We start from the raw sequence: 26,686 nt of genomic DNA, 5'->3' as shown, positions 1-26,686 counted from the left end.
AATTAGCAGCGCGCTTTCGTTCCCCCCATTTGTTGACTCCGATGTTATTTCTGATTAAGGCCAGGTCATCTGGGACGAAACTTCTTCGAATGACTTTCTTTTTGTATCTGTTTGTCATCTTTTGCTTCAACGCTGCTTCTCTTATCTGGGCTTGTTTTCGGACTTCAGGGAGTAGCTCGAGCTCTTCTTTATGCCCCTGTATGTTACCAACCTCATCGTAGAAGTTCACCCTTAGACTTTGCTCATTGATTTCAATTGGTATCATGACTTCTATGCCATAAGCAAGTCGGAAGGGTGTTTCTCCTGTGGCAGACTGAGGTGTAGTCCGATATGCCCATAGTACTTGAAGGAGTTCTTCAACTCAGGCTCCACTTTGATGCCTCGTTAAAACCCCCTTCAGGAAAACCCTTTTTTGGGAAAAACCGTGAAGTCGGAAAAAAGAGTACATCAGGGAGTGAAGTTCGCTTTTAACTATAGTACATTTTCATGTTACAAGCATGTCATGACCTTGGTAGTTCGGTACCACTCAAGTCGGTTACCTTTTAGTATGCCTTTCCTAAGACTTCACTTATCTTATATGGCCCTTTTCAATTAGCAGCGAGCTTTCGTTCTCCCCATTTGTTGACTCCGATGTCATTTCTGATTAAGACCAGGTCGTCTGGGACGAAGCTTCTTCGAATGACTTTCTTTTTGTATCTGTTTGTCATCCTTTGCTTCAACGCTGCTTCTCTTATCTGGGCTTGTTCTCGGATTTCAGGGAGTAGCTCGAGCTCTTCTTTATGCCCCTGTACATTGTCAACCTCATCATAGAAGCTCACCCTTGGACTTTGCTCATTGATTTCAATTGGTATCATGGCTTCTATGCCATAAGCAAGTCAGAAGGGTGTTTCTCCTGTGGCAGACTGAGGTGTAGTCCGATATGCCCATAGTACTTAAGGGAGTTCTTCAGCCTAGGCTCCACTTTGATGCTTCGTTAAAACCCCCTTCAGGAAAATCCTTTTTTGGGAAAAAAAACCGTGAAGTCGGGAAAAAGAGTACATCATGGAGTGAAGTTCGCTTTTAACTATAGTACCTTTTCATGTTACAAGCATGCCACGACCTTGGTTGCTCGGTACCGCTCAAGTCGGTTACCTTGTATCCCTTTCCAAGGACTTCACTTATCTTATATGGCCCTTTTCAATTAGCAGCGAGCTTTCGTTTCCCCCATTTGTTGACTCCGATGTTATTTCTGACTAAGACCAGGTCGTCTGGGACGAAGCTTCTTCTAATGACTTTCTTTTTGTATCTGTTTGTCATCTTTTGCTTCAATGCTGCTTCTCTTATCTGGGCTTGTTTTCGGACTTCAGGGAGTAGCTCGAGCTATTCTTTATGCCCCTGTACGTTGCCAGCATCATCGTAGAAGTTCACCCTTAGACTTTGCTTATTGATTTCAATTGGTATCATGGCTTCTATGCCATAAGCAAGTCAGAAGGGTGTTTCTCCTGTGGCAGACTGAGGTGTAGTCTGATATGCCCATAGTACTTAAGGGAGTTCTTCAGCCTAGGCTCCACTTTGATGCTTCGTTAAAACCCCCTTCAGGAAAATCCTTTTTTGGGAAAAAACCGTGAAGTCGGGAAAAATAGTACATCATGGAGTGAAGTTCGCTTTTAACTATAGTACATTTTCATGTTACAAGCATGCCACGACCTTGGTTGCTCGGTACCGCTCAAGTCGGTTACCTTGTATCCCTTTCCAAGGACTTCACTTATCTTATATGGCCCTTTTCAATTAGCAGCGAGCTTTCGTTTCCCCCATTTGTTGACTCCGATGTTATTTCTGATTAAGACCAGGTCGTCTGGGACGAAACTTCTTCTAATGACTTTCTTTTTGTATCTGTTTGTCATCTTTTGCTTCAATGCTGCTTCTCTTATCTGGGCTTGTTTTCGGACTTCAGGGAGTAGCTCAAGCTATTCTTTATGCCCCTGTACGTTGCCAGCCTCATCGTAGAAGTTCACCCTTAGACTTTGCTTATTGATTTCAATTGGTATCATGGCTTCTATGCCATAAGCAAGTCAGAAGGGAGTTTCTCCTGTGGCAGACTGATGTGTAGTCCGATATGCCCATAGTACTTGAGGGAATTCTTCAGCTCAGGCTCCACTTTGATGCCTCGTTAAAACCCCTTCAGGAAAACCCTTTTTTGGGAAAAAACCGTGAGGTCGGGAAAAAGAGTACATCAGGGAGTGAAGTTCGCTTTTAACTATAGTACCTTTTCATGTTACAAGCATGCCACGACCTTGGTAGCTCGGTACCGCTCAAGTCGGTTACCTTGTAGTATGCTTTTCCTAAGGTTTCACTTATCTTATATGGCCCTTTTCAATTAGCAGTGGGCTTTCGTTCCCCCCATTTGTTGACTCCGATGTCATTTCTGATTAAGACCAGGTCGTCTGGGACGAAACTTCTTCGAATGACTTTTTTTTGTATCTGTTTGTCATCCTTTGCTTCAACGCTGCTTCTCTTATCTGGGCTTGTTCTCAGACTTCAGGGAGTAGCTCGAGCTCTTCTTTATGCCCTTGTACGTTGCCAACCTCATCGTAGAAGCTCACCCTTGGACTTTGCTCATTGATTTCAATTGGTATCATGGTTTCTATGCCATAAGCAAGTCGGAAGGGTGTTTCTCCTGTGGCAGACTGAGGTGTAGTCCGATATGCCCATAGTACTTGAGGGAGTTCTTCAGCCCAAACTCCACTTTGATTCCTCGTTAAAACCCCCTTCAGGAAAACCCTTTTTTGGGAAAAAACCGTGAAGTCGGGAAAAAGAGTACATCAGGGAGTGAAGTTCGCTTTTAACTATAGTACCTTTTCATGTTACAAGCATACCACGACCTTGGTAGCTCGGTACCGCTCAAGTCGGTTACCTTGTAGTATGCCTTTCCTAAGACTTCACTTATCTTATATGGCCCTTTTCAATTAGCAGCGAGCTTTCGTTCCCCCCATTTGTTGACTCCAATGTCATTTCTGATTAAGACCAGGTCGTCTGGGACGAAACTTCTTCGAATGACTTTCTTTTTGTATCTGTTTGTCATCCTTTGCTTCAACGCTGCTTCTCTTATCTGGGCTTGTTCTCGGACTTCAGGGAGTAGCTCGAGCTCTTCTTTATGCCCCTGTACGTTGCCAACCTCATCGTAGAAGCTCACCCTTGGACTTTGCTCATTAATTTCAATTAGTATCATGGCTTCTATGCCATAAGCAAGTCACAAGGGTGTTTCTCCTGTGGCAGACTGAGGTGTAGTCCGATATGCCCATAGTACTTGAGGAAGTTTTTCAGCCCAGACTCCACTTTGATGCCTCGTTAAAACCCCCTTCAGAAAAACCCTTTTTTGGGAAAAAACCGTGAAGTCGGAAAAAAGAGTACATCAGGTAGTGAAATTCGCTTTTAACTATAGTAAATTTTCATGTTTCAAGCATGCCACGACCTTGGTACATCATCACGCCACTATTGAGATCATAAAAGCTATCATTTTGGATCAATTGGATCGTGAACATCAGGCTACCTTCTTCTCGTATCATGCCATCTTTCTTTATTTCGTATTGGGTCAAGTATGTCATTTCTCAAATTTTGAGATAATAAAAGCTATCATTTTTTTATCAAAAGCAATGTATATTGTCTTTATTTATTTTAAATTGGGTTCAAGTATGTCATTGCTCAATCTTTAAGATCATAAAAGCTATTTTTTTAGATCAACTGGGTCAAGTACATCATTCCAGCTTCTTCTCGTATCATAAAAACAATACCATCCTCCTTTACTTCAAATTGTTATGCCATATCTCAATCTTTGAGATCATAAAAGCTATCGTTTTGGATCAATTGGGTCAAGTACATCATGCCACCTTGTTATCATATTATAAAAGCAACGTATACCATTCTCTTTTATTTCAAATTGGGTCCAAGTATGTTAGATCTCAATTTTTGAGATCTTTAAAGCTATCGATTTGGATCAATTAAATCAAGTACATCACCCGCCTTCTCATATCATAAAAGCAACATATACCATCTTCCTTTATTTCAAATTGGGTCCAAATATGTCATATCTCAATCTTTGAGATCATAAAAACTATCTTTTTTGATCAATCGGATTACGTACATCATGCCACATTCTTTTCATATCATAAAAGTAACGTATACCATCATCCTTTATTTCAAATTGGGTCCAAAAATGTCATATCTCAATTTTTAAGATCATAAATTGGGTCCATCATTCATCCTCCTTTTTTTTCCGGACTTGAAATCGTCTATGTAATTGCAACAAAGTTCTACATAGACCGTGTTATGAATGACATGCATACCATGCTTCTTAGTATAGCATTTCTTTTAACATATTCAAAAGAGTCATGAATATAATCCCACTGTTCTACCATGCTCGTAAGATCAACCATTATGCTTATCTCAAAAATGATTCTAGCCACATTGATATCCATCATTCTTTCCAAATTCCAATGTGGAAATAAATTTTTATGAATGACTTTTTAAAGGAGCAAAACATTTTTATTTAATATGCACAGAAAATGAATAATGAGAAATCATGACTAAAGTAAAAAAAAAAAAAAAAGAAAAAAAGAAACTGCACCAACCTCAAGAGTCAGGATGCCTTCAGTATTGGGTCTCCAACAAGTCTAACTAGATAGCTAGCGTCCATCAATCTTTGTACCTTAAACCAAGAAGCAAAAACAAAAGCTCAATTTTACTCCTCCATCTACATACAGACTGGTCTCTAAAATGCATTGTCCAACTTAAATTATACTAGTTGAAAGTATACCTCTCCAGAGATTATAATTGTAGGTTTACTCTTGAAATAATAATTGAACCTGAGTATTTTCGAAAGAAAATTTCCAATCATAGGAAGCCATGTCATATCCAATTTTTGCCAAATTTTGAATTAACACTGACCAAAGAGCAAAGTTATCCGCAGCAACAAGCCCAGGCACTGCCCTTACTCTAATGACTAGTGGATCCATTCCAATTTCATTATGTAGCGATAGCAGAGGCCTGAATTCCACAGCACAAAAAAAAAAAAAAAGAATTGCTTATTATAGTGTACAGAGAACAATCACAGCTTCAACTAGAATTAAAAGTAGGACATGTCAAATTGCCAAAAACACTATCTAAGGGTGATTGCAACATTATTGTAAAAATATAAAAGAGAGTCCGGCAATCAATAATACCAAAAAAACTTTTTGCATTGTTGGCCTAATAGCACAAGAGTAGCAGGTTCCACTTCCACCTGTTCATTATGCTGACTCTACTAAATTGACAATATACGTGTAACGAGGCTTGACCATCCCCAATTCTATTCAGTAAGTGCAGCATATACAAGGATTCTTTTAGCACCATGCAAAATCAAAGAGACCCCCTCCCGCATATTTTCTTTTTTTTTATCCAATTTTTAAAACATTAAAAATAATACCCATTGCTTAATTTCAAAACATCAAAGCTTGAACTTGTCTTGTAAGGATAACAAAGCAAAACCAAAGAAACCCTAAAATAGAAAGTAGAAAGATCTTGATTCTTGAATCTTGAGGCATTGCCACTGACTCACTAATAGTGCAGGGGAAAAGTTTTCTTTCTTTTTTTTTTTAAAAAAAAAAGACTCCTATTCGAACGTGCAAACAAAGAAAAGAAAAGAAAGATACCATCTTGATCCTCTTCCTCGTTTTTCTGATTGTGAAAAGGAACCAAGATTTCTAAAAGAGTTATGAACTTTTACAATTGTGAACGGAAAACAAAATAGAAAAGGGAGAGAAAGATAGAGTGACGAGTGAAGAGTAATTGACCTTGAAATCCTTGAGGAGGCGAGAGAGGTGATGCAGTGTTTGTTCTTTCACTACATGGATAGCTTCTTCTCTGCCACCGTTCTGCTTCACATTACCAATGGCATCACGAAATGCAGAGAAAAAATAACCCTAGTAGCAATGTTTTCGTTTCTTTCACCCGCAACATAATGCAACTACGCTATGCTTATGGCAATGCATGAAGAACAGGAGACCGAAAATTCAGAGAAAGCATAAATCAGAAAGGGATGATGAAAATTGAAAACAGAAAATTCACACTCGAATAAGACTCACAAACGAGGCATATTTATAGGTTTAGGTAGGCTTACCATTGACGCTAACCAAAAACGCTACTTTTGTGACAAAAATTAAATTTCTTTGGCCCAACCTGACCCATTTTAGAACCCAAAAAAAAAAAAAAGCTAAGCTAACTGACGATAATAATAATAATAATGCTTGATCAACCTTTTATTTCTGCAAATATGGTCAATTTTAGGTTTGATTCTTATACATAAAGAGTTTGATTTAGGTCCAAATATATTTCAATAACTTTTTCAATAGACACACACACAAAAATATATTTCAGTAACCGTTTATTTTATGTTTTTCTCGTAGTTTTGTTTGGTTTTTGTTAAAAAAGAAAGCATTATGTTTGTTTTAACTTTTAAATTCCTATATAAATTAATAAATGGCTTGTGTAAGTCTCATTTAAAAGTTATATGATAAAGGATTATATATATGTTTTGTCAATTAAAAAAATTTGATTTAAGAAAAATCAAATCCGCAATAATATAACAATAGATTTTATTTTTTGTTGTTCTTTTATAAGTCTAAAATACTTATCTACTGTATATAATTAAGATAAAAAAATTTAATATATAAATTTTTATTTAAAAATATTTTTTATTATGTATATCTATAAACAAATAAAAAATACCTTTTACTATTTATAATATTCAAACTCATAATTGTTTGACTAATTTTATTTTTTTAATCTTTTATATATTCAGATAAATAAAAGGTTAAATATACTATCATTTTATTAGTGTTATGATTTTTTATAAATAGTTTTGTATTTTTATGTTAGATTTATTATAAGAAAATGTATTCTAATTTTACCATCTAATGAAACATATTTTAATAGATAAAATTTAAATTTTGTTAAATTATTTAAAAACTACAAACTACTAGTTTTATTAGTTCTTACTTCTGAGTTCTTACAAACATAGGAATAGGACAAACAGACTTTTTTTATTGGTCGGTGCTATAGCGTGTTTTTTATTTTAGTTTTTTAAAAAAATTTCCTTGTCGGTGCAGTAGATCGAAATTTATGACCATACGCGAACATTAGAGTCAGTGGGCTTAAGATAGACGCTAACAACAACATATAAAATGGGCTCACATTGGACTCTTATTGGACTTCCATAATTCAGTTTTGCTCAATAAATTCGTCTTTGATTTTTTTTTTGTTTTCCCTTTTGGTTGGAGTCACAGTTTTTCTGTGTTCCATTCCATGCATCGCGCCACTGTCACTATCGTTTCGCAATTTCGTTTCCATTTTCCCGCGAATGTACGGCCACCTACACCGTTCCCGCCGTGGCGATGGGGGAAACTCCCCCCGATAACCGACGCCGAAGCCACATCAGAACCCATTCCAAAACCCTAAGGTGTTTGTTTCATCTGTACGATTGCAACCTTCCAAATCGCAAATGGCGCTCCCGCATGGCTTGGCTTCCCGGAAGTTTTCGATGCGGAAGGTTTCGCAGAATGCTCTCGTGGCACATACAGGCTAATTCTTGAAACACTTTCGGCATTAGTGTTTTTTTTAGTTAAAAGAGTTTGAAATTACAAAGTAGTTAGGGTTCAAATATGATTTTCAATGTCTAGAAAAGAATCTACTTTGTTTTGTTCTTTTGTTTACTTGTGTAGGTGAATGATTTTGTGCATTGCTTTTTGTATGATTTAAAAAAGGCCACTTCCAGGAATGAAGGAAGACAAGTGGGGAGATTGTTATGATTTTAAGTGAGGTTTTGGATGCCTCTCGGGATATATAAATGAAGGCTGAAGAAGTTTGGATTTTACTGCCAATAAGTGATTGGTCAAATGCAGAGTATGGCTTGGTATTCGGTTTCACAACTTCGGGGTATGTTCTTGTTCCTTCATTTACTTGGAAGGTGGTGTGTGCAATAGAGAAAAAAGTGTGTTGATCTAATGTCAATCTGAATTTAAACAATTTTTCTTTTCTGTTAAAATGATGTTTGCACTTTTTTTAAAAAAAAATTGTTGTTTTATGGCACTTATTATTATTATAATATAATAATATGTCTGGAACTTTTGGAGATTATTTAGAATAACCTTGAGAAGTTGCTTATTGATTTTGATTTCTGTACTAACTTTTATTGAATTAGCCTTTCTTTTGCCCCCATTAAAACACGATATATGATGCATTGCTTCCTAAGGGTTGCTGCTCAACCTCAACATAACAATTTGTAAAAATTTCAGAACAACTGAGTTCTGAAACGACTTTGGGGTGAGGAGGGATACACAGGGATAACTGCATTTGAATAGTGGCCATAAACAATGTACTGAACATATTATCTCTTTCCTTTTGACATTTCTAATTTTAAGTTTCTATCTTATCGGATTGATGTAACCATTGATCGGGTTTTGGAGAGGATGCTTCAATCTGATGAAGTAAAACCATGTCTAACTGTCTAAGAAAGAAGATCGGAGTGATGTTCTGATCGTACCCATTAATTCAGTTACCGAATGCAGCTGTAAGTTATTTATTTATTTATTTATCTTCTTTTTTTTAGTGTAATCTGAATTTCTGATGCAATCTTTTCTAAATTATTTAATTGCGGGAGCCAAGAGAATTCAGTATTAACAAAGACAAGTTCAGGAGATTCTGCACATTGAGATAATGCAATATTCTGGTTCAACAACACCATTTGTATGTATGAATAATGACAAGCTGTCATCAATAAACAAATAGACAAGAAAGCCTTTGTAGGTACATAGTGAATTAAGTCCATTTACTTTTCAATTTTCATCGTAAAACAATTACCTCAGTCATTAATAACTTCAATTACTTTCAAGTTGGTTGAGATATCAAGTTATTGACAGTGTGTAATTACTTGAAATATCAAGTTTGTTTTTCGTTTTTTTTTTAAATGTTGATTTTCCTCCTCAGTCTCAATGAAATTCTTGTCTTAAAAAAAGAGTAATTAGCAAACTATCACTTTGATACCCAAAAGTTATAGGTGATATAAATTTAGCACTCTAAAGAAAGCTGTTATTAGTTTAGTCCTTCAATAACAAAAAACTATAGAGAATGATTGGATGTGGGCTAATATGATTGAGGGGCAAAAGCCAAAAGCGATATTATCACTTGTATGATTGAGGTGCTCAATTAGTCTAAACTTCCTTTGAAGCACTATAAATGGATTGAATTTAGTCATATATTTGAAAGAAACTAAACCTGACCCATTTTAAAACCCATAAAACAAAACAAAAAGCTAACTGACCGTAATAATAATAATGATGCTTGATTATTCTTTTATTTCTGCAAATATGGTCAATTCTAGATTTGACCGTGATAGATAGAAGTTTGATTTAGGTCCAAATATATTTCAATAACCATTTATTTTAAGTTTTTGTCATTATTTTGTTTGTTTTTGGTCCATAGAAAGAGTTATGTTTGTTTTAAATGTCTTGTAGTGGTATCATTTAAAAGTTGTATAACAGGGGATTATATTTATCTTGTCAATTAAAAAATTTTATTAAGAAACTTCTTCTATAATATAACAATAAGATATTATTTATTTTTGTTGTTTTTTTGTTTGAAAATTTAATATACTTATCTACTGTAGATAATTGGAATAGAGAAAAAGTGGTGTACAAATTTTTATTTCTAGAATATTTTTATTATGTGTATTATCTTTTTCCAATTGTTGTGTTGAGGCACTTATTTCTCTAAGTTATATACTTGTGAGTTATATATGTCTATACTCCATATTACATATTCTTTGTGAAATTCTCAGATTAATAAGTCCTAATTCAAAATTTGTTGAGGGCTATGTTTTTTTTTTTCGGTTTCAGTCACTAAAGGATAACAATATCGTTTGTGTTAACTTTATCATCTTTATGTTTCACTTTTGTATGAGCAAGACTTGCTACACTTGTCTGACATTTGTGTTGTTAATGAATGAATCGAAGTTTCTGATGTAGATTTATGTTGCAGATGAAATCTTGCAGCTGTGAAAGTTGGGTGGCTGAGCAGTTTGGGGTGAAGAAATTCAGGAAAATAGCTACTTGGATGAATTCATGGAAGGTATTCATTCTTTTTCCCCCTTGATAGCTAAGAGATGTAAGAGAAGCCGAAGATAGTAGATCATAAAGTCCGAAAACCAAAGGAACAAGGTAAAAATTAACACCTGAAAAGATCACTAAAGGATAAAAATACACTCCATTTGAATAACAGTTCCAACTCCCACATTATCATGGTTAGATTATTTATTTTTATTCTTTTCCTTGTTCACAGTGGGCACATTCTTCCCCCACTCAAGGCCACACTACTCTTTATTTTCTCTTTTGCCATCATTTTGGATTGGCCCAATTTGATTCTTGATAAGCAGATAAGGTACGTTAACCAACTCTGTTGGCTGGATTCCGCAGTGTGGGGTAGTTTGTGTTTATCCTCTCTCTAATTATCTACCCCTTCATCAATTAATGCCACTCATTCGCTGTTAATTATATAAATCTTTTCTGCTTAGTGGTGTACAAATTTTGCTCCTAATAACTCTTCAGCATCATGCTGATGCTGGATCCAACATCGTGATGAACGTGACTAAATAATGCATATAGCTTTCTACCAAATAATTGAAATTTATAAGTTCTGAGAACTGTTCAAGTTCTTAATTATTAGCTGCCTATACAATTATGCTTACCCAATCCTATTCGCAGTTGTGCTAGTATATAACTATGCATTAGCTATCATTAACTTTATTTATCTACTCATTTTGGACGGTAATTTCGTAAGAATGGCAGAGAGGAAAGAAAACCACTAACTCCATAGTGCAGTCAAGGAAGCTCTCAATGTCCCTTCACAGGAATCATAAGTGTGTCATAAACAAAAGCTGATGGAAAATTAAAAATAGAAAAAGAAGCAAGTATATTGTTTGATCAGGTAACAGGATTTCATAATGTCATGTAAAAAGCGGTATTAGAGGTCATTTGTGTTTATACAACACGTGATAATTTGTGTTGCTCACTTTTCTTATTAGAAAAATTCATCTGATAATAGTGCTAAATTTTGGGACAAAGCAGTCAATTTAAAAAGCAGTAGAGTGGTGTTTCTGAATTTGCAATAACTCTGGTGCACAGACACCAACAAAATGAAGGACCCAAGACCACATTTTACTGTTGTCATAATTGTCCTTTTATTTTCATTCGTGTCTTGTGTGTCTCATACTGAAGAAGACTTCCTTCAGTGTCTTCAACTTCATAACTCCGCGTCAATCTTTAAGCTTGTCTACACCAAAACCATTTCCTCCTATTCATCTGTACTCAAGTATTCTGTTCACAACCATAGATTTGCCACCAAAACAACCCCTAAACCCCTTGTCATTGTGACACCCCGGCATGCTTCCCATGTTCAAGCCACCATAATTTGTGCCCGACGCCATGGCTTGCAGATTCGAACCTGAAGTGGTGGCCATGACTTTGAGGGAATCTCCTATACTTCTCGAGTTCCATTTGTTGTCATTGATCTCATAAAGTACAGAAAAATTGAGGTGGACGTAGAAAAAAGAACTGCATGGGTTCAAGCCGGGGCAACTATAGGTGAACTTTATTATAGAATCAATGAGAAAAGCAAAACTCTGGCTTTTCCAGCGGGTGTATGCCCCTCTGTAGGAGTTGGTGGACACTTCAGTGGCGGTGGCTATGGATTCTTGATCCGTAAATATGGCCTTGCTGCTGATAACATAGTTGATGCTCACATGATTGATGTGAAGGGAAGGCTTCTTGACAGAAAAGCTATGGGTGAGGACCTTTTCTGGGCCATTAGAGGTGGTGGTGGAGCAAGCTTTGGAGTCATCCTAGCATGGAAGGTCAAACTAGTTTCAGTTCCATCAACCGTAACAGTATTCAGAGTTAAAAGAACCTTGGAACAGAATGCAACTAAGCTTATTCTTAAGTGGCAGCTTGTGGCAAGTAAAATTCATGAGGACATAACCATTAATCTCATATTGCAAAGGGTGAATTCAAGTAAAAAGGGAGAGTTAACAACACAAGCCACATTTGAAGCCGTGTTTCTTGGAGGTAAGGATCAGCTCATTCCCCTGATGCAAGAAAGCTTCCCAGAATTGGGTTTGGTCAAGGAAGATTATACCGAGATGAGCTGGATCGAATCGGTCGTCTTCATGACTAGAGTTGCTCGATCCCTTGGTTATTTGCTGCAAAGAAATCCAACTTCAGTGCAAACTACTTATAAAGCAAAATCTGACTATTTGAGACATCCCATTCCTGAAGATGGGTTAGACGGAATATGGTCACTGTTCAATGAAGATGAGGGCAAAGGTGTATTTATGCAATTGTTTCCTTTTGGGGGCAGAATGGATGAGATTTCTGAGTCTGAACTTCCATTTCCACACAGATCTGGAAACTTGTGCTTAGTTCTTTACCTAGTTTTTTGGCAGGAAGAAGGGGATGAAGCCGCACAAAGGAACATCCATTGGCTTAGAAGGCTATATAGTTATATGGAACCGCTTGTTTCAAAGTCCCCTAGAGCTGCATATGTCAACTATAGAGATCTTGATATTGGGGTCAATAACATTAATGGCTACACAAGCTATAAGCAAGCTAGCGTTTGGGGTGAGAAGTATTTCAAGAACAACTTCAATAGGTTGGCACATGTGAAGACCAAGGTTGATCCTCTTAATTTCTTCAGGTATGAACAGAGTATACCTTCACTCGTGTCAAAGAGTCACAAATAAATATTTTAAGATCAGCAGCATATATAATCAAATAAGCTGCTTTATTCATTTGCTTCTGTGTATCAGTGTATGGAGGGTGTCCTTCTTCCATAACAATATTATTTCAGAGGCTACTTCAATGCCTAATATATATTTTGCATGAGGACCTTGAGAGCTTCAAGATGGTTATTTATAAAAAAGAAAAAATATGTTTACTGTGTCCTAAATTTTTCTTATCCTGAATCAAAATGAGTGGAAGAGCTTGGGAATATTCTGGCAGTGCTAACTCTTAATTGAAATCCCAAATTAGCTTCTTAGCCGTGACCATAAAATGGTTATGCAGATAATCATTACTTACAAGTTGGTGATGATTCTAGATAAACATTGTGATCCGGCTTGCTTCAACAATTTTGAAGGCGCATAAACTCAAACTTAGAAGAAAGATAGGAAAAGCTTAAGATAATTATGAACAACTACTAACAATTATATGCAATTTGTTAGGTTGGAAGGTCTAAAACAGAGAAAACTTATTGCCATTATGTTGCTCAGTATAATTGATAAGTGCACATGGGATGTGTGAATCATATAAGACAGACAATCTCATATTGAATTTGCTATTATAAACGTTTTAAATGTAAATATAAGAAAGACTATCTCATATGTGAATCATAGATGCTCTAGAGTTCTAAATGTTTTAAAACTTCGGATGTTTCTTTTTTAAAAATGTAAATTATAGAAGAACAAAAAAGACATGTCTTGTATCGCCTCAACAATATAGACTATATGTTGATTATAAAAAAAAAAACTTTAAAGATTAAAACATTAAAGTTGAAATTAAAATAAATATAAAAAAATATTTTTAAATTTTTTCAATCTTAAGAAACAAAATGTATACTCTACACAACGACTTTTCAATTGTTACAATATTTGTCGCAAAATCGACAGAAGGATTTTGATTTAAAAAGACACAATTACACTAAACTCAAATTCAACGCACGATATTTATTTATTGGTTGAATTTTATTTCGGGATGTCAATCAGCATAGTTGACTTTCACACGTAGAAGAATTTGACTGGGCAATACTACAATAATTCCAAGAAGTTTACACTAAATAATGGAATCCTGAATACTGAATAGAGACAAACAACTATGAACTATACTTTATTGTAGTCCTATCTGAGGTAGATCCTGCCTTCAAATTTCAAAAGTGACAAGCTCCATCAAAAGTGATAAGCCTCAGTAAGCATACCAGTTAGTCATACATCCTTAAGTTTTTAATTTACAAAGAGTATTCAATTACACGACTTGTCTAAAGTCTAAACAAGTAGTTTGCGTGTGAGCGAGGTATAAGTTGATTGTAGCGTTTGTTAAGTTGAAGCTTCTTTAGATGGTGGAGTCTCTGGTGGCTCAACTATGGGTGCCTAAGCGTGACTAAGGAGTTGACCAGCCATTGAAAGAATGACGCGTGGCAAGCGGATTAAGTGAGGATAGATGGCTGTTATGCGTTAATGTGTAATTAGGCGAATGTGAAACGCCCCAAGTGTGGAAAATTTACTGAGGATAAATACAAGGCCAAAAAGGAATACTGGAAACAAAATGATCGCCGGCAGCATCACCGTCGTGGGCAGCTGTACCGTCACAGGAAGCAACACCATCGCGGAGGTATCACAGGGCAACCACAGAGGCACTGAGATCGATGGCTATAGAGAGCACGACACAGCCATATCCGTGGTCCTAGAAAACGCGATGAGAAGGACTGGATGGAGCAACAACGGTAAGCAAGGAAGGGGGCGGCCCAGAAGCGAAGACATTATCTTCAGCCGGATCTAGATCGAAGGAATTGGGCGCGGCGATGGCACCTGAATCTTCTTCTTGACCTTCGAAGAAACCAGGAGGCAAACCAACCCAACAACCTCCAAGAGCCGTGGAAGGGAATCGGCGAAGGCCATCGCATGAGGCCAGAGCGGCAAAGGAAAGGAGTATCCTGAACCAAGCTGCGTTAGGTGACGGCGGAAAGCATCAAGCAAAGAAGTCCGGGCCAGCGGAGCACATCGATCCTGGAAACAACAGAGGTGGAGGCGCTGTCTTCAGTTCATTGCAGCATCGGGCATGAAGAAGAACACTGAGGACGTCTAGAGTAGGATCCGGGTCGTGATGACAACCTGTTGGACTGAGATGTTAATAAGGTCGGGTCGAGTCATTTGTTTGCCTGGACATTGTCAAAACTCAAAAGAAAAGAGAGAAAGATTAAAAAATTTCACCGTTGCTTGTTATCTCATTTACCGTGAGTCAAATTACTCTCATTCAAGTCAAACGAACCCACGTGTCCAATCCAAATTCGTTGGTCAGTCTTAGCCAGCAAACCCTTACATTTACCATAGACGTCACCTCTTTAGATATATATTATCCATAGAAATAAATATATATCTTTATTGTTCAAGACTTGTCTAAACAAATTTTCAACAAGTTTGAGGATTCTATATATTTTTCAACATAACCATCTGTCTACTTTTACGTGATTGAATTGTCTCCCACTGCATATGATCAAAATTGATTTCTAATCTCTTTTATTCTTATATTTACACTTTGATTATAATGTTATTTTTAGGTAGTGTTGAACTTCAATATCATATCAAAAAATAAATCTTCATTCACACTTTTGGGTACGTATCAAATTAAATTAGCTAGTCGTGACTATTATATAAATCTGATACTCATATACAAAGCACACAATAGTATTCTCAACACAAAATATAATGAATTCTATAAGTTGGTATTTCATTGTTCTTCTGTTCTCTTTATCCTTAACATGTTCATCAGCAAGCACACTTGATGATGATACTAACAATAACGAAAACTTGGTGGAATGCCTTTATCAATATTCGAATAATTCAACATCAACATCTAAGCTTGTTTACACCAAATCCAACTCATCCTACTCATCCGTACTCCAATTCTCCATTCAAAACCTGAGATTCGAAACGAACACAACGTCAAAGCCCCTTGTAATCGTAACACCCTCAGAAATATCCCAAATCCAAGCCACAATCATATGTTCGAAACGCCATGGCATGCAGATTAGAACTCGAAGCGGCGGCCATGACTATGAAGGCCTCTCATACGTTTCAGAAGTTCCGTTCGTCATCATTGACCTCATCAACTTGAGTGAGATCCACGTGGACGCAGATAACCGTACTGCATGGGTCCAAGCTGGTGCAACTATTGGTCAACTTTACTATGCAATCAGCCAAAAAAGCAAAACCCTAGGATTTCCCGCCGCCGTGTGCTCCACCGTAGGAGTTGGTGGGCAATTCAGTGGTGGCGGCTATGGATTCTTGATGCGTAAATACGGCCTCGCTGCTGATAACATCATCGATGCTCACATTATTGATGTCAATGGTAGATTACTTGACAGGGAAGCCATGGGTGAGTTTTTTTATCATTTAACTATAATGCAATATCTTGTCATTTATTTAATGAATTTAATTTTGATTTTATATGTATTTAATTACAAACTATAATTTATATGGCATAGTCTTTCTGTTCTCATTTAAAAATTTTGAGTTTGAGTTTTACTTAATAAAAATAGAATATTTTATTGATTTTATATTGTTTATTAATAAATCAAAATTAAATTTTTATATAATATATTCTATCTTTTATGAAATTGTCAAATCAGTTTATTGTCGAGTAATATTTCAAGCACTAGTTTTATATACACATCTCTTACTTTTCATTTTTGATATTAAAACTTTTTTTAATTGAGAGAAGATAAAAATATTTTGTATTTTATGAGTTTAATTTTGATACATCTAGGTATAAAATATTTTACGAAAAATGTTAGAGGTTATTGGACTTTATTATTTTTCGCTATCAACGTTTAAAAATATAGGATAAAATATGCTGTTGGATTATTAGATTAAAGGAATTAGACTAAAAAGATTGAGGTGATAGTTAAATAATAATAAAAAATAATAAATTCTGATGATTTTTTAGTATTTTTTATATTTTAATTTACATAATCACGCAATTATATGTGTTTTTTTTGGATAATTATTTATGTACTATGTGGTGTTAAATGCACGTGTGAAATTATTTTATATAAAAAAAATAATACAAATATTTAACAAACACAGGTGAGGATCTCTTTTGGGCCATTAGAGGTGGCGGTGGAGCAAGCTTTGGAGTAATAATTTCATGGAAGATACAGCTAGTTACGGTTCCATCAACTGTAACAGTGTTCAGAGTTGCAAGAACTCGAGAACAAAACGCAACTGAGCTTGTTCATAAGTGGCACCTTGTGGCAAATAAACTAGACGACAACCTAACCATCAGGATCATCTTGCAGAGACTGAACTCATCATCATCAAGTAATAAACAAGGGAGTTTAACAGTACAAGCCACATTTGAATCCATGTTTCTTGGAACTGTGGAGGAACTCATTCCACTGGTGCAAGAACGCTTCCCTGAATTGGGTTTGCTTAAACAAGATTGCTCTGAGATGAGTTGGATCCAATCAGTGCTTTACCTGGGTGGTTTCTCAAGCAATGAATCCCCTCAAGTGTTGCTGAACAGAACTCAATCTTCTGTGTTTTATTTCAAAGGGAAATCAGATTATGTGACGGTTCCAATTCCTGAGTCAGGTGTAGAAGGTTTGTGGCCTCTGTTTTATGAAGATGAGGCACAATATGCACTCATGATATTCAATCCATACGGGGGAAGAATGGATGAGATTCCAGAATCTGAGATTCCGTTCCCACATAGAGCTGGGAACATATGTAAGATTCAGCATATAGTGTATTGGGTAGAGGAGGGGGATGACGTGGCAGAAAGGCATATGAATTGGATTAGAAGGGTTTATAGTTACATGGAACCTTTTGTGTCAAAGTCCCCTAGAGCTGCATATGTCAATTATAGAGACCTTGACATTGGGGTCAATAACAAAAATGGCTACACAAGTTATAAGAAAGCTAGCGTTTGGGGTCTTAAGTATTTCAAGAATAATTTCAATAGATTGGTACATGTGAAGACCAAGGTTGATCCTCTTAACTTCTTTAGAAATGAACAAAGTATACCTTCTCTTTTGCCTCTGGGACGCAAATAGAGAAATCTTTATAGGAATATAGGATGTAATAAAAAGTAATTAGCTGCTTTAATTTGTTAAGTTAACGTTCTTGTGCTATGTATCGTAATTCGGTAATATATTATTGTTATTATTAGTGCTGTTGTTGTTGAAAAAGAAATTGTAGAAAGGCCGAGCGAATGAGGATAAAAAATATTTTTTATCTGTGTATAGATATAACTCACCAAAGTTGCGGCCTTAAAATGATTAATTATTGCAAGGACTTCTTTTACTATAAATAAATTATTTAAGTTATCATTATATGAGCTCCAAATAAAAATTTAGACTATCTTTCTCCCAACTCTTTAGTTAAGAATTAAGCTGCGGTAGATTATTGGAGTTTTGTTTACGAATTTATTATTGACTAATGAGTTGTTATATGTACAAAGTGAGACTTAAACTTTTGACACTTGTTTAACCAAACTAGTGAGTTAACCAATAGATCAACTTAATCTTTTTAATAATATGACAACTTTAGAATTACATAATTACCTATTAATACAATAGATAGTAATAAAAAAAGTTAATGTTAAGTACAAAATTTTATTATTTTAATTAACAGTTATTAATACCCATTTTAAATTAGGTTGTTTGGGTCGGCAGGTTTTGACCATATCCAGATGTAAGGTAGCACTAAGTAAATGATCAATGTGGATTGGAAGGTACATAGGATGATGATGAGAATGTCTGAGTAATAATTTTCTTTCATTTTCATGGTGAGTGAAGAATCAGAAGAGATCTGAGGACAGAGGTTAGTGATGATCATCGAGAAAGTTACGTTGGATATGTATGTGTATCAAGGTTGTTACGTACTTACGTTGATGATCACTACGTACTTGTGCCCATAGCTAACATATAATTTGTTTTCTATCTTCTGAAAATTAATGTGGTACGTTTTCTATTGGTTTTATTATCTCTTTTTCAAATAAATAACTTAACTCTGCAACTGAAAACCAAATCTGTGATCTCTATATAAAAATATGAGTAAACTATAAATAGGTTATTAATTTTTTATTTTAAAAATAAATAAATTAATTATTAATTAAAAATATAAAAATGTCTCTTATTTTTTAAAATACGAAACATTTAAATATTTTTATCCAAAATCATTCAAAATATATATAAAAATAAATCAGTCTTTTAGAGAAATTTTAATAATTTGGATAAAAAAATTTAAATGTCTCATAATTTAAAAAGTCAAAGATATTTTAATATTTTTAATTAATCTAAGACTTATATGTTATTTATATTTAAAATTAATTATTAAAATTAGTTATTACATATTTATATATAAATATATATTATTTAATATTTTTTATATATTATGATATATATTTTATATTAATCATTAATTTTTGTATATCTAACCTGATTATATATATACATACACGTGTGCGCGCGCTTTTATTGGAGAGAATTTTTGGAGTGTTTTGTGAATAAATAAATGTATTCTTATTCTACCTCAAAAGTGTAAGCCAATTCGAGGTTAATTTTTTATTTTGTTGTTTTAAAATTGAATTAGAAAATAATAACAAATTTTTAATGACAATATACGTTTTGGTGGCCCTACTCATTTTTGGATGCACAATTATGTTGACTTTCACAATTTATAGCGTTTACAAAGTTAAATACACACTTTGATGACTAATGGTCTTGCCTCTTCTATAGTTATACTTTATGATGTATGAATATTAATACGGTAGGAAATACGACACGATATAAGATATGACAATAAGTGAATTTTAAAATCTTATATGATAAGAAGATACGTATATACATATAAAATATAAAGTATTTTTTAGATAAATCGTAATAATATTTTGATATTTTATTAATATTAAAATATAAATTAAAATTTTTAATGTTTTATTTTAGTTATATCAAGTATTTAAAATATTTTTTTATTTTAATAAATAATAATATATATTATATCTAAACTTATTTTAAAAATATATATTAAGAATAAGACTGAAAACGTTAATACGTGATGGTATTTAGATGTGTTCAGATATGTTCAAAAAAAAAATTTATTTTTTATTAAGATACAAATAAACATAACAAACACACATATCAGACGATATCGATAAATATTGTGTTTAAAATATATCTAACACACAAATACGATAACTCAACAAAATCTCTGTGGATCATAGGTTATACTTATACACACAGTCATATGTAGGTGCGTGCTTAGTCGGGTTTATTTTCAAACATATCTAATTAAAGAATTCCAATCTTGCGAGTTGGTGTATTCAAATTTGATTCCATTTTCTTTAAGAATATATAATTAATAAACTAATGATATATCGGATATATAATGCGGCCTTTTACATTTACATTTAGAACTTTAATTTGTTAATTACGGGCCTGTCCAAAAATGATCGCAAATCTACAAAAGCACGAAAACGAAAGATTATTGGATCAAATTATACACAGGATTGTGCAAGCCACAATGACACATTTCGGGACCTTTACAGGGAGAAGCAACAAATCACTAATCACCACATAACCAAGTTGTTCTGCAACAGAAACCTTCTTAGGACTTCAATATTGACTATTCTCAATTCTTAATTAGAATTTTATTAAGCAGAGATGGTGGAAATAAGGCGTTTTACCTTCCCAAGTTAACCCGATTATTGGTTAAACTCAAATGTTCTCATTAGACTTTATCACTTTCGTTGACCAAAAATTGTTAGGTAATCTTAATCTTAGAGCGCCACGTATTTTATGATCCTAATAAACACGAAATTATTAATTTTAAATAAATATTTAAGTCCGTAACAAATCATATTTTAAGCAGTCATTTCTGTTAATAATTGTGATTACATCCATTTAATTAAAAAGTTTATAGTTTGGCGGGATGCAATGAACCGATGAAATTAAAAAGCCAAGCTCAACTGATATAGGAATAAGAAGACAACAAAAATAGGGTTGGGCAGAAGAAGTTAATGCTACGGATTTTCTTTCCTATTATTCAGAGGATCTGGAACTATTTTGTTGAGGGAATTTGACGTCAATAATAATAATTTTCCAACACAACTCTTTAGTCCAAATGATCACCATGATTATTTGATTTCTTTAGTAAACCTTAAATGAACAGTCCATGAGTTGCCATATAACAAAAGAACCTAAATTGGTTTTATTTAATATTTATTAATTATCGCTAAAATTAATAAATATTAAATAAGATAAATTTGTGTTCATAAAAACGTAGAAAAACGTCATTTTTTTAAATAACGTAAACAAATTTTAAATTAATTAGATATAATGTTTGTTAGGGAATCTGAAATGCAACTCTTTATTAGTATCTCTCATTATTCACCTAAACGTAATTAATTTTTTATTGTCTCCGTAGCATTACGGTTATATAAATAGGAGAGTTGCAATGCATTGGTAAGGTAGGAAGGAAAACCAAAATGACTAGATCAGTTGTAAACTTAGTTCTCCTATCTGCCACAATTTTCATCTCAATTTTCTCTGCATCATCATCAGGTTCGGCTAGCCATGAAGATTTCCTTCAATGTTTTCAGTCCGGTCTAGGAGTTAACACCAACACAAGTTCAGGAATAGTCTTCACCAAAACCAGTTCTTCTTATGAATCTATCTTGGATGCTTCTATAAGAAACTCAAGATTCTTGGCCACTTCAGTCCCAAAACCAAACTTCATTGTCACTCCACACAACCTTTTCCACATCCAACTAGCACTGCGATGTTCCAAACACAGCAACCTCCAAGTCAGAGTTCGAAGCGGTGGCCATGACTATGAAGGCCTCTCTTATGTCTCTAATGTTCCATTCATCATCATTGACCTTTTCAACCTCAGGTCCATAACCATTAACATGGAAGACGAAACAGCGTGGGTTCAATCAGGTGCTACTCTGGGAGAACTCTACTACGCAATTGCGAATAGAAGCAAGGTCCATGGCTTCCCTGCTGGGAGTTGCGCTACAATTGGCATTGGAGGACACTTGAGTGGAGGTGGATTTGGCACCATCTTCAGGAAATATGGCCTAGCAGCTGATAATGTGATCGATGCGCAGATAATCAATGTTAATGGGACGATACTGAACAGAAGAGCAATGGGGGAAGATCTGTTTTGGGCCATAAGGGGTGGAGGAGGTTCAAGCTTTGGTGTCATCACAGCATGGAAGATCAAGCTTGTCCAAGTTCCATCAACAGTTACCATCTTTGAGGTTTCAAGGAATCTTGATGATGGTGGTTCTGAGATTTTCACCAAGTGGCAAACCGTTGCTCCAAAGCTTCCTGCAGAACTCTTTCTTCATGCAGTTCTTGGAGTTTCCAATTCAGCTTCTCGACTTGGTAATAAAACTGTGGTGTTTTCTTTCACGGGAATGTACCTTGGAACCGCAGAGAACCTCCTCCCTTTGATGCAGGAAAGTTTTGCAGAATTCGGGTTGAAGCGAAGCAATTTCACTGAGATGAGTTGGATTCAATCTGTTCTTTATTTTGCAGGTTTTTCAGTGGACCAGTCCTCGGAGGTCTTGCTCAACAGGAACATAACATCATCGAGTTTTAAAACAAAATCTGATTATGTAACAGAACCGATTTCATCTACTGGCTTAGAAGGGCTATGGAAGATGCTGGTTTTGGAGGAGTCACAATTCATAATCCTGACACCATATGGTGGAATAATGAGTGAGATTCCAGAATCAGCAACTCCATTCCCTCACAGAAAGAGTATGTTATATGGAATCCAATATTCTGTTAGTTGGGATTCCAATGAAGATGCAACTATGTACATAAAATGGATAAGAACACTCTATGATTACTTAGCGCCTTATGTGTCAAAGTTGCCAAGGCGAGCATACTTGAATTACAGAGACCTTGATTTGGGCGTCAATGGTCCGAATACAAGCTATGTTGAAGCACAATCTTGGGGCCTCAAATATTTCAACCAGAACTTTAAGCGACTAGTAGAAGTGAAGGCTAGAGTTGATCCTCAAAATTTTTTCAGGAATGAACAGAGCATTCCACCTTTGTAGAGGTACCATCAGTGCCCACTAAAAAAAGCATATACAATAGATTAGTTACCCATAGTTATTTCATAATCATAAATAAATGACATACCCTGTTTTGTTCCTTAATCGTTGAATAGCAAAATAAAAATGATACTAAAACTACGCAAGTTTGTTTGTTGACTGCAACCAGACAAAGAGATGTCAAATTATGATTTAAGAAAAATACAAGAGTAACATAACATAGCAAATGTTTTTGAAAAGTTGTCATTAGTTAAACCAGGCCTATATATTTTAAAGATTATAGTTCGAATTCATAATTTTTGCAAAGAAGCATATACTTGTCTTCACATAGCTTTGAATAAAAGCTTGCAAATTGTTTGAATAATAAATATTTAAAATCAATCATATACAGCCGTCCTAATAATTGAGGTATGACCAGTTAATGTAACTACTAACTACACAGCAGACTCAAATGTACCCAATCAATTTCAAATGTCAATGAAAAGTGAAAACACCTATTTGATAATTACACACAAACCTTAACACCCAGCCAAACACTATTGGTATATTTGGGATCACGTTGGAAAAGAGAGAAGTCTATTTGAGTGTGTTGAACGTTTTATTTTTATATTTGGTAGCTTTTTAAAATTTTGAATTCAGAAGTTCTCTCACCTTTAAACGTAAGTTGACGTGAAGCTAAAAATTTTAACTTTTACGTTCACGTTAGAAAAAGCTGATTATTGTTGGAGAAATTAACTGAAAAATTTATTCCTTTTCTACCAAATCCTACCCTTTATCTTCTTTTATAAAAAAATGCAAATAACTATATAACTTTCACAGTAGTTATTTATGTATTATTTTTGTTCCAATTTTTTTTTCATCAAAATCTTTTAGATTTGTTTGAATCTGCCAAGGAAAATATTTTAATTTTTTATTATTTTTAATACTCTCTTTCATATTTTAATTTTTATGTTTTTTATTATATTTTTTATATTATTTTTTTAGTATTCAGATGTTATTTTTTTAGTGTTTTGATGTTATATTTTTATTGTATTTTTTATTCATATGACAACTATTGTTGATATAAATTCTTATTTTTATTAATTTTTATGATATTTTTATTATTTTTTGTTTATATAAATTTTTTCTATCTTTTATTATACTATATTTATATTGTGTATAAATCTTTTATTTTTTATTTGATTTTATTCATACGAATTTTATTTACTTCTTATTGTAATTTATGATACATATTGTTGGTTGTAATTATTATATATTATGTTTCTATAAAAAAATTTTCGTTTTTATTGTACTTCTTATTGTGCTTCATTTCGTTTTTATTATATACGAATTATAAGTAACAAAAGAGCCATACATAATAAAAATTTATAGTACAAAATAATGCTAAATTAAAGAATACTAACGATATTAAAAAAATTATAGAACATTTCTTTTTTGTTTGACATTATAAAATGTATAGTACTCTAATTTTTTTTATAAAATGAATTAATATGATCTATTCAAATATTTAAAGTGAAATGATAGGATAATATAAAATATTACTTAAATTGATATCTTTTTTAGTAATTTTTTATCTAAAAGTGATTTTGAGTAGTATAATTCAAACAATATTTATTTTATTATAATCCATTTTGATATAAAGATGGTCAAACATAAATTACGTTAACACAAACTTACTTTTCATCAAAATCAAGTTCACAAAATCAATTTTATACAAACTCCCGTTTTCAAACTGTAATCCAAACACAAACATAGTCTTTGATAAGCCAAAATTTGCATTAGTATATTACAAGTAGCTAATACTCTTGAAATTCCTGATGCGCCTCCTCCCTCATATCACGTAGTAGGAACCAGATATGGAAACTTTGGAAATGGTAATGCCTGATAGTATGCAAAAATAGAACGATGCCTTCTTGATGATAAAGGAGTCCAATAAGATGCTGGAACATCATTAGGGGTGGCAAAACGGGTCGAGCTCGCCGGATCGATCCGCAAAACTCGCTAAAAAAGGCGGGTTGGGCTAGGATTTCGAACCCGCCAAATTAAAAAAATTCGTCAAACCCGCACCGCCAAATTGGCGGGTTTTGGCGGGGCAGGGCGGGGCGGTCCGCCGGACCGAAACTTTATATTTTTCTTTTTTTATTATTAAATAAAATAGTGGTTACTATTATAAAATTAATAATTATAGAATTTTTAAACACTTTTTTTTCATTTTTTGTTTTTATTCTTCTTTTAGTTATTAACTTTATTTATTTTATTTTACAATTTCGTATATATGCTCAAATTATGTGACTTATTTTTTAAAATAAAGATGATTTTATTGACAAATATTATTTTGAACAATTTTATTGAATTTAAAAATTAAAAAAATAGTAAACAAATTATATTAAAATTTGACTATTTTTTATTTGTATTTTATTTTTTAATTATTATTTTTTTGTTAATTTTAATGAATTTTATTTTTCAAAAAAAAAGAAAAAAGAATCAAGCGGGCTAGCCCGCCAACCCGCCAATCCGCCATAAAGCGAGGCAGGCTAGCATTTTGAACCCATTTTAGTTGGCGGGGCGGGTCGGTTCGCCCCGTTTATGAGGCGGGCCTAGGTGGGGCGGGGCGGGTTGGGGCGGGCCAGCCCGCTTTGCCACCCCTAAGCATCATATTGTGAAAACGGATCTCTCCACTCAATTGTTGGGGGCGAGCTCCTCTTCGGGTGGCGCTATGAAGAAGAAGGCAGTTAATAACCAACAAACAAACCTCCTGATGTTCATATGATGGTGTCGCCATTAAACAAGAATAAAGAGGGAAGCTCTTCCCGGGATCGTAGTCTGAAGCAAATTAAAGGGCGAATGCCCAACAATAATTTTCAAGTTTTCCGTAACCTTTCTCTCCTTTTTTTTTGTTTTATGAATATTATCGGTTGGAATTGTAAAGGTGCTAGTTCTAAATTCTTTTCTACTCTTATTAGAGATTTAGGACGTGAATTTGATGCAAATTTTTTGCTTCTCTTCAAAACTCACTTTAATGGGGATCGGGGTATGGAAGTCAGGAATAAATTGGAATTTGAAGATTATTTTGTTGAAGATGCTATTGGGCATTTTGGCGGTATTTGGACTTTTTGAGATCTGAGTACCTGGAAGGTTGATAGTCTTATTACAGGAAATTGTTTTGGAATAACTTGCATCTTTTGTCGAAAAATACTAATCATTCCTGATGTGTGATTGGCAATTTCAATGCCACCCTCCATGATAATGAGAGGCGGGACGGTGCCACTAGGATTTAGTCTGGCGCTTGCTCTGATTTCAGCGATTGCATTTTTGGCTGTGGCCTGCTTGACCTAGGGTTTGTTGGATGACCTTTTGCTTGAAAGAGATGTAACTTAATAGTTAGACTGGACAAAACTCTTGACAATTTAGATTGGCAAATAAATTTTTCGAATGATTGTTTTAAACATCTTTCTATATTGAAGTCTGATCATGCTATTCTATGCCTTCAGCTTTATTCTATTTCTGTGCTCAATAAACGAAAAAGGCATTTTTTTCTTTGTTGCAGTTTGACTACCTCACCCAGATTTTGACAACATAGTTTAGGACTGCTGGAAGGTTGAGGCTTCTTGGATAGCTAGTGTCAATGAATTTCAGCATGCTCTTAAGGAAATTTCAGTTGTGTAAAGATTATAAGGAAATTCTTATTCCAGAGGAATTGTTATGGCACCAAAAATCTAGGAGCAACTGGATTGAATTTGGGATTGCAATACAAGATTTTTTCAAGGATATACTATGATTCG

The 26,686-nt window shown here is 34.3% G+C and overlaps 2 protein-coding genes, 1 long non-coding RNA gene and 1 pseudogene across 3 annotated transcripts; 3 read left to right on the top strand and 1 right to left on the bottom strand.

The window, feature by feature from the left end:
* Positions 1-4,538: 4,538 nt before the first annotated feature.
* On the bottom strand, positions 4,539-6,083 carry LOC112771666 (uncharacterized). Its single transcript, XR_003187171.2, has 4 exons — positions 5,808-6,083; positions 4,924-5,022; positions 4,793-4,841; positions 4,539-4,684 (listed from the first exon to the last, which is right to left on the bottom strand). It is a non-coding gene; the product is annotated as an uncharacterized lncRNA (long non-coding RNA).
* A 1,153-nt stretch (positions 6,084-7,236) lies between these two features.
* Positions 7,237-13,008, top strand: LOC112792373 (tetrahydroberberine oxidase-like; annotated as a pseudogene).
* Positions 13,009-13,768: 760 nt separating this feature from the next.
* LOC112792372 (berberine bridge enzyme-like 18) lies at positions 13,769-18,001 on the top strand. The gene is made up of 2 exons (XM_025835580.2): positions 13,769-16,208; positions 16,919-18,001. Exons 1-2 carry the CDS (start codon positions 15,539-15,541, stop codon positions 17,884-17,886), a joined length of 1,638 nt encoding a protein of 545 aa, XP_025691365.1. The 5' UTR covers positions 13,769-15,538; the 3' UTR covers positions 17,887-18,001.
* A 3,287-nt stretch (positions 18,002-21,288) lies between these two features.
* LOC112792371 (berberine bridge enzyme-like 26) lies at positions 21,289-23,009 on the top strand. The gene has a single exon (XM_025835579.3). The coding sequence runs from the start codon at positions 21,321-21,323 to the stop codon at positions 22,905-22,907; it is 1,587 nt and encodes a 528-aa protein (XP_025691364.1). The 5' UTR covers positions 21,289-21,320; the 3' UTR covers positions 22,908-23,009.
* Positions 23,010-26,686: the final 3,677 nt, after the last annotated feature.

This window comes from Arachis hypogaea, chromosome 13 (assembly GCF_003086295.3).
Source record: "Arachis hypogaea cultivar Tifrunner chromosome 13, arahy.Tifrunner.gnm2.J5K5, whole genome shotgun sequence".
Taxonomy (NCBI): Eukaryota; Viridiplantae; Streptophyta; class Magnoliopsida; order Fabales; family Fabaceae; genus Arachis; species Arachis hypogaea.
This window is presented reverse-complemented; position numbering and strand designations above follow the sequence as displayed.

Excerpts from the sequence above, each read along its gene's own strand:
- LOC112792372 (XM_025835580.2), top strand. The coding sequence starts at position 15,539 with ATGAATTCTATAAGTTGGTATTTCATTGTTCTTCTGTTCTCTTTATCC. Across the intron at positions 16,209-16,918 it reads ACTTGACAGGGAAGCCATGG|GTGAGGATCTCTTTTGGGCC; the intron begins GTGAGTTTTTTT and ends TAACAAACACAG.
- LOC112792371 (XM_025835579.3), top strand. The coding sequence starts at position 21,321 with ATGACTAGATCAGTTGTAAACTTAGTTCTCCTATCTGCCACAATTTTC.